The 11,090-nt window shown below is 47.6% G+C and overlaps 1 protein-coding gene across 1 annotated transcript in view; it reads right to left on the bottom strand.

Moving 5' to 3' along the window:
• The window catches only part of ccdc33 (coiled-coil domain containing 33), a 20,958-nt gene extending 10,159 nt beyond the window's left edge, over positions 1-10,799 (bottom strand). The window contains exons 1-2 of the mRNA XM_030366158.1: positions 10,677-10,799; positions 10,420-10,518 (exon numbers count right to left, since the gene is read on the bottom strand). Of these exons, the coding sequence (XP_030222018.1) occupies positions 10,420-10,518; positions 10,677-10,799 (222 nt within the window). The remainder of the gene's footprint in view (positions 1-10,419; positions 10,519-10,676) is intronic.
• Positions 10,800-11,090: the final 291 nt, after the last annotated feature.

The following is an 11,090-nucleotide window of genomic DNA, read 5'->3' as shown; positions in this document are numbered from 1 at the left end:
AGCTCCAGAGCAACACTAAAGCTACGCATGTCAGTAAATCACGACCCGTGATAAACGCTAAGCTACGCTGTACGGTTGTTGCTCTTAAGGCTCCACAGACAAACTAGCTTGGCCTTAATCATATAAGCTGAGTAAGTGATCCTCGTGATATGTATTCAATACACAGGAATTTATTAATGCTAAAATGTATTTTTTAAAGCATCCAAAGTGTGGCTATGATGAATTTGCGTGTTTAATTGAATGTTTAATGAAGTGTTACAATTGGAAACGAACACTTGATGGAAGACAGTATTTATCTTACATAAAACCTTTAATTCACCAATGTTAAATATCACATTTTAATAAAAGAAAGTCAACTGCAATATCACCAACCTTCAAATCGTTTTTTCTCATATCTGACAATGTGCCCCAAAGGTGCGTTCAGCCTTCCTAGATACTCGCACCCGATCCCAATCAACCAGTGAAGAAATCCCTCCCAGCGCCCACAGCAGTGGGACCCGTGAGTGCTGAGACCGTCTCAAAGAGTAAACATATAGCTTAGCAAAGCCTTCTCAGAGTAAGCTTGCAGCTCAGAGTTTAGGGTGCTGCAGGCAGCGCCCCGGCCGCCAAGAAGCCCCATCAGCGGCTGCATTTATTTCCAATCTCCCTCCGCGTGGCGTGACCTTTCCGATAGAAGCGGCGTGGCCCTGGCTTAATGACTAACACACCGGTTGACATTTACAGGAAACAGTTGACGTGAGAAGGAACATGAACATGAAGAAACGTGAAAAACCATAACATTGTTTTGTAGCCAAACGGCTTCTAAATAATGGAAGGTGTAAAATGTCCCTACAGTGCACCATAAATTGGGGAATAATAGATGACAGAATTAACACCAATGCACAGGAATGCCCAGGACTGTGGGCAGCGTAAAGCAAGCGATGGTTTGCGGTGGAGAAAGGGGTGGTTCACGTGTGCACGTCTCCGGCCCTGATGCATCACTTGGGGTTTGACTGGGCTGTCAGCGCTATTGGATTTATATCAGACAGGCGCTGATGTCAACGCCCCTCCCCCCCCCCCGTCCCCCCGCTCCAAAATAAAACACAGATCAGAGGTCAGCCGGTCCAGTGATGATGTGTTTAAAGTGCTCAGAGGCAGTGGTGGATGTGGCGATGTCTGAGACCTGACTGAAGGTCTAAACCACCTATTGCCTCTACCTCTCCGACAGGCATGTGCTCTATGACCAGATTCTCCATAGCACTGTGTGAACTGAACAAGAAAATATAAACAACAAATTAAACAACGAGCGAGGATCAGGTGAAACCAGCGTCCTGTTCAGCGTGCACACACATTGTATTCAAAGGGCGGCGTTTGGGGGTCCCTCATCAGCCAGTTAGTCTTCACAGCCTTGTACACCCCATTCGTCATGAGCATAGAGGCGGGGATGGCATTATCCAGGGGTCCATGGGAGGGTTAAAGATCTACATTAGCGTTCCATCGACCTCGTAGGCACCGGGGGAGGGGAGGGGTGCGGTGTGTGGGGGGTGGGGGGGTTATTGTGCACTCTGGAAGCCCACGTCTCTAGAATCAGATAGGAGCATGGAATAGAGTAGTTAACCTCTCGATTCCCCTTCGCCGCGTGGGACAATGCAGCCTCCTGTAACGAGCATGGCTCGGCTATTTACTGCCCGTCGGCTGACGGACAGCCCTGGTTAGACGGAGAGCAGACCATTAGCGGAGCCGGAGACGGCAGAGACAGCCAGACAATAGGCAGCACACGAGTGCTGGGACGACTTCATCGCACCACAGTACGCCTGTGCACAGAGGTGAGGAGTCGCTTGTGTTATTTAGCTGAACGGGAGACTGGGGTGGAGGTGGGAACAAGGCGGGAATAAGCTGTAAATCTAGCTACACGCTCTCTCTCCCCCTCTCTCTCTCCCTCCTCCTCTCCCTCTCGCTGCTCCAGCTGTGGGGAGCAGATACAGGCCTGCGTGTCTGGGACTTCAAACGGTCTGGTCCCGGTCCAACCCAACCTGCGCTCCAAGCAGAAGCCAAGCCCCCCCCCTGTCTCCCCCCCGTCCCCCCCTGTCTCCCCCTGGCTCTCCTGCTCGGTGCTTATCTGAGCGCCCCAGGTGGACGCGGTAAACACAGCGGTTGGTATTGGCGGTAAATAAGGCCGATAGTGGACGTCTTAACGAGTGTTGCCGTGTCCTGAAGACGCGGAGGGAGGGGGGCCGGGGATGTTTGCACACAGCCCTTCGTCAGCGCCACTTCCTGTTTAGACTCAAGGGCCAATCTGCGCCAGAAAAGGATTGAACCTTTATTGAACATCGCCGACATTTAATATGTTTTTTACATTTTGGAAATACATGAAAAACAACAACCACAAAGACAGCATGTCAACAGGATATTATCTGCTATTATTTTAACGTGGTAACATGTTGTAACCATAATTTATGGATTGTTTGTTTTTGCAATTCGTTGAGTTCATGTTAAGGGTGGGCTGTGGAGGGGGTAGGGGGAGGCGAGGGAAGGGAGGAGGGAGGGAAGGAGACCTTGACCACGCAAGGTTATCAACAACTGAGGATTTTTGTGTTGTTGTTTCGTCACTGACTCTGAAACCAGATTGTAATAAGTTGATGGATGGTGTACTTGACACAATTACACCATCCATCAACTTATTACAATCCAGCACGATGAATACATGCCTGTAGCCTGTCAGTGTTGAAACCAACAACACAGACATCCTCGCTGTTGATAACCTTGCGTGGTCGAGGTCTCCCCCTCCTCCCTCCCCCTCCTCCCTCTCCCTCCTCCCTCTCCCTCCCTAGCCAGTCTGCCCCCTCCCACGCCTCGCCCTCCGCCCACACACACGCTCCCAGTCCTCTCCACCGCCAACACCATACGCTGGTCTTCAAGGCTGCTGTGCACGTGCACACACACATACAAAAGAACACATATACGGGCACCCTCACACACAGACACACGCAGACACACACACACACACACACACACACACACACACACACACACACACACACACGCACACACAAGCAGACACACACACACACACACACACACACACACACACACACACACACACACACACAAATATAAACACAGACACACGCGCGCGCAGCCGCGCACGCACACTCACACATACAAATACAAACACACACACACACACACACACACACACACACAGATACAAATACAAACACACACACACACACACACACACACACACACATACAAATACAAACACACACACACACACACACACACACACACACACACACACACATACACACACACACACACACACACACAAACACACATGCACCACACCTACACACACACACACACACACACACACACACACACACACACACACACACACACACACACACACACACACACACACACACACACACACACACACGTAAAGCATCAAATCCTACAATGCTATCTTCAGAACACATCTCCTCCAGATCACCGCTCTGCTCTCTGTGTCTTCATTACGGCGTCATCGCCTCCTCTGTGGACACAGGAAGACGTGTTTACTTTGAAGGCTGCATGCCGACACATCAAACAAAGGACTGAAGAAAACACTCCTGGATCATCACAAAGGTAATGGAAAGATATCTATGCAGCGACAGAGAACCCGAAGTCAGACCCCTATGGTGAAGAAATAAAATGTACAAGAAAAGGATCAAATATAATGAAACATGAGAAGAGACAGAAGAGAAATACTTCTTCATTCATACCACAGCTTTCTAATGGAGTCATCATCCAGCACCACTAGTTGTGTGTTCATAAAGTCTGACAAATAAGGATCTATACGCCCTAACGATGGCAATTAATATAAATAATTTGCGTAATATGTAAATATATATGTCTATACCTAAAACTAAAACTCTCTAACCACCAGACCTTTACGATGTGGCTTGTGGAAGCATTTCAGCAGTGGCTTAAGCCTTAACAGCAGAGGGCAACATGAGGTCGCCATGCAGGGCATTCTGAAAACAATGACAAAGACGAACACTAGGTGTCACTGTGGCCTCGTCCCACGCTCCACGCGGCCCATGACATTAACCTCTCACCTCTGTGTGAGCGACGCTTCTCATCTCCACCTCATGCATCCATACTTTATACAGCCCGTACTTTACTTACACAACCGCAGTGCTGCTGTGTCTAACCACACTGTGTGGCCTGAACTGCAAAAGCAGCAGTATGTGCAGGGTGCTTGTGCAGCCGTCGTTGTTATTCTGGACCTGTATCCCCTTCCTTTCTTCCTTCCCTCCCTCCCTCCCTCCCTCCGCACTGCTCTCAAAACACAGCCGTGGCCGGCGGCATTGGGCCTGGAAATGACTGTAGATCGCAGCTCTGCTGGAGCCGGACCGCGTCCATTATGCTAAATCCTGCCTGCGGGCGCTCCTTTCTCCGTGGTAATAAAATAATACAGGAAGCACTGCACACTGTCAGTCATCCAGAATAATTCCTTGTGTTTATGATGTAATTTATTAAAACATAATTTATTGTGACTAATTTGAACATGCATGCCAGATTAGATTAGAGTTAAACATTACCGTAGTTTAACCATAATGCTGACAGGTATAATTATGACAAATGATTCTTACAAAGAATGGGTCATTTTTATTTAGTTCATTATGAGGTTGCAGTGGTAACACTTATAGTCAAGTGTTGTGGCCCATGTGAGCTAACATATTTGTAACAATAAATATTATAATAAATACAATATTCTGTATGCTTTAGGCCGAATTTATAATATACATTAATTCTAGGCTACTGTTGACATAATGTATCAACATTTTTCCACAAGAGACATTTGTAGCTTAATTTCTCTCCGCTCTGTGAGGGAAAACAAAAAAATCTTTACGGCCAGAAGAAAAATAGAAAGAAATCAATAAACTATTAAGCAGGCCTGATGAATCCGAAATTTGTACAAACACAAAGTATTGACCAGTCTCGATCAAAATCACTTTCAAAAAGCCCATGTGTACAAAGGCTGTAAAAAAAATCATAAAATAGAAATTCATAAACCAGACAGCCACGAGGCAAGCAAATGCATACTCTCTCCTATAGCCTATAACCACATCAAATACAATAACGCAATTATACCTAATATTACACCAGAAATAAGCAAGACAATGATATCGGAGCCATTCCGCCATGGACAGTGATGCAATTGACCCGGGGAGCAGAGCTGTGCTGTGTAGCAGTGAGGTACAGAGAGGAGCGGGCTGGGCGTGGCCGTCTGCAGGGAGCTTCTGCTTACAGCTGGGGTTGCACTGCTCGTCTCCACAGTGTACTCAGCACTCGTGGAACGGCCTTCTGGGTTTGAGTTAAGACAATAAAGGCCCCTCCCCCCCACCATACTGGGGGAGGATGTTTGTGCTTTTACTGTTTGATCTGGTAGTGCCAGGCAGTGGTTCGCAGGCTTTGATCAACCTTGAGGTGTACCACTGTATTGCCTACTGTGGACTACCCCATATACAAAGGGTAGACAAAAGGGTAAACAAAAAAATTAACAGTTAAATATCAATCGAAAACATTGAAACAGAATCATCATGGTTTGCACAAAGCACCGCTATTTCTGAAATAAGAACCCACAATAATACTATATTTCGAAACAATATTTATTATATTTATTTTCAATTATCTATTGAATTTTTTCAATCATTGAATTATTACTGGAAAATTGTCTATTTCAAGAATAGAATACTAGTGTAGAGCTAGCACCTTCAGAGGTTCTACTGTAAAAAAACATCTCTTACCGCTCCTCCTCCTCTTCCTCCTCCTCCTCCTCTTCCTTCTTATCCTCCTCCTCCTCTTTCTCCTCCTCCTCCTCCCCCTCCTCCTCCTCCTCCTCCTCCTCCTCCTCCTCCTCCTCCTCCTCCTCCTCTTCCTCCTCCAGTATGACCAGTGGCTGGGAGATCATCTTCCAGTCTCCAGTCTAATGTCATCAGAAGCGGATCCACATCACCTGGACTCCTCCAGTTGTTCTTCCTAATCACGTTGTAGCCTTTAAAAACGTACCGGACACCAGTTAATAGCCCGCCGTGGGTTTATGATTCACTTACGTGTGGATAAATGTGCAATAATGCGAAACCCTGGCGTTGCCAAAAAAACACTTATCAATTCTTGGTATAGCAACCATTTGTTGCTGTCTGTTGATACGTTTTGACTCTAGTGTATGGCTGCTAATCCCAAATCAAATCAGACAATGAAATAAAATGTCCAATGTATGGAACATGTGGAGGCGTAGAAGTTATGACGAACTGCTCCACAACAGTCCAATCAGATACATATATCGGCTAAAGAACAAAAATGAAACAACATACATTTTGAACAAATTGCTCTTATATCCTGAGAAAAGTACCATCATAAAAAAATCATTATAAACATCAAGTCTTATGTTTGTACTTTTACTTTGACTCTGGACGGGGGTCACAGCAAGGCCACGGGGCCATTAGAGCCAGGGAGACATGGCCCCGTGTCAGACCGGCTCCACGGCCGGGCTCTGCTCTACGTCCCACGTCCACGAGGCTGCCTTCATTAGCCCTGCTGCTGGCCGCTCATCTAATAAGCACAACCCCTCTCTCTCTCTCTCTCTCTCTCTCTCTCTCTCTCTCTCTCTCTCTCTCTCTCTCTCTCTCTCTCTCTCTCTCGTGCAGGAATGCATGGAGGCTGAGTTCCCCAGGGTTCACAGGCTGTACGCATTAATAAACATAAGGAGGCAGACACGGCCTGCACGACCATATAGGAAGCAGTGGACCCAGGGGCAAACGAACACTATGGTCTGCATAGTTCTCTTGGCCTGGACCTGCTGCCAGCCCAAGCTAAACCAATAACAAACTGCATGGTTATTACGTTTGTGTGTTCCGGCACAAAACAACTCAAATGCATTGAGCAACAGAGCCATGTTGACGAATTAAACGGCAGAGCCAAGCCCCCATTGACGTCGTCATCGTCAGAAGCTATCTTGAAGTCTCCGACTTCAGTCTGGGCGCAGGTCTGCTGACAGAAAATAATGGTGTTGAGAGGCTGAGGACCGCACTGCCTTCCAGTCCCCACTGTGCTGCTGGGAGGCTGTCTCCCCCAGCGCTGTCCGTGGTGCTGGGGAGAACAAAAGCTTCAAAGCACGGGCCCTTCCTCCCCGCTCGGCTCCTCTCAGAAGGGGCGGGGCCGGGGATGGGCAACGGACGGGGGGAGGGCACCATGTGTACTTGAATCAATTAGCCCGGCTCCCCCTCCGCTGGGGATAGATGTAGGCCCGGCTAACAAAGACATAGGATGTGTCCGCCGCGCCCCTTACCCAGGCCTCATTAGTCGGCCAGGCGTGCGTCCCGGACACAAGCATGTAGAGAGGAACCAAGCCTCTTGTTGACTCCTGACAACGGAGAACAGGTTGTAGCTAGGCAACATCAAACACCTCTGAATAATGATGACAACGTCTTGCTGATTATATGCTTAACAATATGGTGTGTTTGCGTTTGTGTGCCTGTGTGAGTGAATTTGGTTGGGGAGAGAGAGAGAGAAATGCTACTTTTTCAACTGAGATACTTTTATCAATTTGAATCTGCAGCCAGAGCTGAGCAGAAGGCCGGCTCTGGGGATATCAGTGGATGTAGTACTGGGTTTATTCTGGGCCGTGTCTGATCATCAAGGCAAACTCGTATCTCCCAGCAAACATCTGCCACACCATTGATACATGAGAAAAGTGCACTGTGACCCCCACAGTTCCATCTCTACCAACGAGAATAAACAGAGAATTGACTCTCATTTAATGTCAAGACAGATTCCTGTAATCCACCAGCATTAGTATGCATGTGGGCCTGCTGCTGTTCCTTTGAAACACAGAGCAGATGTCTGTGTCTGTATCCGTCATGGCTGCTCAGAGCTAGTGGTGGCATTTTGAAGCAGCAAAATGGAGACACCTGTTAGGGTGAATGTTGACAAGGCAACACGGCATCAGGCTGATCAATCACGTCTCAGCATTTTAAAAAGGTCATTATGAAGCATGCCAACAATTACAAAATACGACTTATGGTACTACGAACCATGATGTTCAACTGTATTACGATGAGCATAGCATAGCAAATGAATGCAAAACCATATTGTAGTGTTTTGGCGACACGATCCATCAAGATGGGCGACCCAGCCTGACTACATAAAAAGGTCAACTTATTGCCTTTCCTTTGGAATAAAGACACAATTATTGAAATACTGGAACAGCTTTGAAATAATTCACATCAACAACAATTCATGCCCATCCTTCTCCACACAATTCTCCAAGCAGAGGCAGGGAAATGGTTCGACGGACAGACAGACGAACTGACACTGCCTGTCTTGCGTTGGCCTCCCTGGACTCAGCTCGCAATCATCCCAGAAACCCGAGATAATTACACCGCCCCCTCCCAGGCGGCCCTGCCCCGCCGCGGAGGAGGGGAGCGTGGCGCTGCCGTCATACCACTTGTCTAGATGAATGCGCAGCACTTTACTGCACGTTTGCTAGCGACCATTTATTCTGCCGTCCAGCTGGTAAGAAAGAAAAAAATAACATTTAATTTGGCACTACCCCCCCCCACCCGTCTTCTCTGTGAATAATATATCCCCCCCCCCCCCCCCTCCCAGCCCAATCATTGCCATTACTCAACGGCAGATTTTACCCTTACTGAGTCGCAGACCTCCGTGGGAGAAGGCGAGCGTTAACACAGCAGATGATGAATCACTGATGTTTATTCCAACGCTATCCGCCCCATGTGATTATCATTTTCAACCAAAGCACACACCGCGATACCTTCTACTGCCGAGACCGAAACACAACAGAGATGATCTGTATCTGCATGGGCCAAAACATTATAATCATGAGAATAATCTAGAAAAAGACTATGTTCAAAGTCACAATTAAAACGGTGGATAAATAAAGACCTTTTGTCTTCACCGTTGAATTCAACACCAAGTTCAACAGCGAAGTCTGCTGAGGAACCCTCATGTCTCTTTGTTGCTCTGACACCATTCACCACGGTTTGGGATCCCAGCCTCCACATCACAGCTCACTGGCAATTATCACTAGTGCTCCGCGAAGCCCAGTCACACCTCTCCCCTGCCCTGGAGGACGACAGACGCCGCGCTCAACACCCCCGCCCCCCACTATCTCTATGCAAATCAGGCTGAAATCAGGGGGCCTCCCTTTCAAGTCGGTGCTAATTAGCTTGTTGTGCTACAATGCTATCCATAATGAATGTAACTCAAGGCATGGAGGTGTGCATTTTGACCTTGAGAACACACGACGCACAAGTTTCCATTTTGGAAAAACGAATGGAGAGAGGCACTCTCTCCGTGAAAAAGGACATTTCTTAAAGTCAACACAATAATCCATTCCTCCAAAGAGATACCACTAGTTTCCCCAATTGCCCCTGTACTGTCATATAACACAAGGAGAGACACACAGGATACAAGCCCAGTTCCCAGGTGACATCTATATCATACAGCTACAGTGTGCCAATGATCCCCGCGTCACAGAGACGGCAGGGGACCAGAGAGAGAGCAGCAGCCACACACAGAGATGGAGACAAACGCCCGCTACTAGACGGCAGTAAAAAGAGGCACTCACTTTCACACAGCCCATAAAGAAGACTACATTGACATAATGTTGTTGTGTATGGCGTGGTATAGCAATAACGTTTAGTACCCTCTCCAGTCTTGGGGGGCATATCCTTCCTGCACTTATTATGGTTTGAGTGTCTGGGTTAAGCCACAGAGCCCTGGGGGAGACTGAGAGCTAACTGGTGGGCTCTTTAGTACCGAGAAGTTTGTCTTTTGTTGTAGCACACCAATAAATAAGGAGATGGTCGCCCCCATATGTTAATTGCATTAATTGCAAAGGTTGACATGGGTGGATTTCAAAATATTATATCTTCTGATGTCTTAACAGTGCCTTAGCAATTTGGTGACAACTGATCCTTCCACTCCATTGTTCATGGTTGCCAAGGCTACCGTGGTGTGTGAGTGTGTCACCTGTTGTGTGGGTGATGTCACTCCACATAACAAAGTGACTAAATTTATATGCTTATTCTGCATTGTATTACGTTCAAAATGGTCAATCTTAAATCTTTAGATAGCCCACAATTAAAACATACAACACAATGCCGGGGATGTTCATAAAGCTATGAATTGTTTCCCGATGGACAGATTTAATAGATCTAAACGTACACAGCTAATTTAGGTAACAGGTAATAGGGGGAAATAAAAAGGGTAATAAAATGACAAAATAAGTAGCCTTATATCTTAGCAACTTCAAAGCTTAATTGAAAGTTTACTTACGCAACAGTAATTAAAGCTGCAAATCATATTTTACATAGCCAGTATCTAATCTGCTCTATGGCCAGTCACCTCGAGGGGGCGCTACTTCACCTCTTCACCTTTCCCTCCACAGAGCATGCAGTGCGTGAGGCTGTATCGCTCCCGGTCTGGGGCCTGGGTGTGGAGCCAGCAAGGGGACACGCGGTACGCCTGAGTGAGCACAGCATGACGGGGTCTACTCATACATATTCAGCTGTGTCCATCATGTTGTACATCACCCATCATGTCCTGATCTACGGCAGATTATGGATCAGTGGATGTGGAGGAGAAGAAACCACACAGTTAGACTGCAGAGTGCGCCTCCTTACAAACACAAAACACAAAGGCTCCGCCTTGGCACCTCCCCCGGGACGCCTCTCCAGGGGGTCTGCCGGGAAGCCTGGGGGAGGGGAAGGCACGTCAACATCCAGCAGAGGCTTCATATAACCCATGTGATGCTTCTGTATTAATAAAAACATAATCCCATGTTGGGATGATCCTCCTCATCAACGCTGGGCGACTGAATCGGCACGGTGCAGCAACCTGTTCCTGGACTAATGAAGGAGGCTCTTGACTTCAGGGGGGAGTGGTGGTGGTGGGGGCGTGGTGTAGGTTGTGGTGGTGGCGGTGGAGGTGGTGGGGTGGTGCTGCCGGTGGGGATCAACAGTTGGCACGGTTGTGCCGGTTCCTAGCAGGCAGTGCTGTTGTGGCGTGGTTTGTGCTTCTGCGGGTGTGCCCAGTAC

This window comes from Gadus morhua, chromosome 9, assembly GCF_902167405.1.
Source record: "Gadus morhua chromosome 9, gadMor3.0, whole genome shotgun sequence".
Lineage (NCBI taxonomy): Eukaryota > Metazoa > Chordata > Actinopteri > Gadiformes > Gadidae > Gadus > Gadus morhua.
Note: the sequence above shows the minus strand (reverse complement) of the source record. Positions and strands in the feature narration are given on the sequence as shown.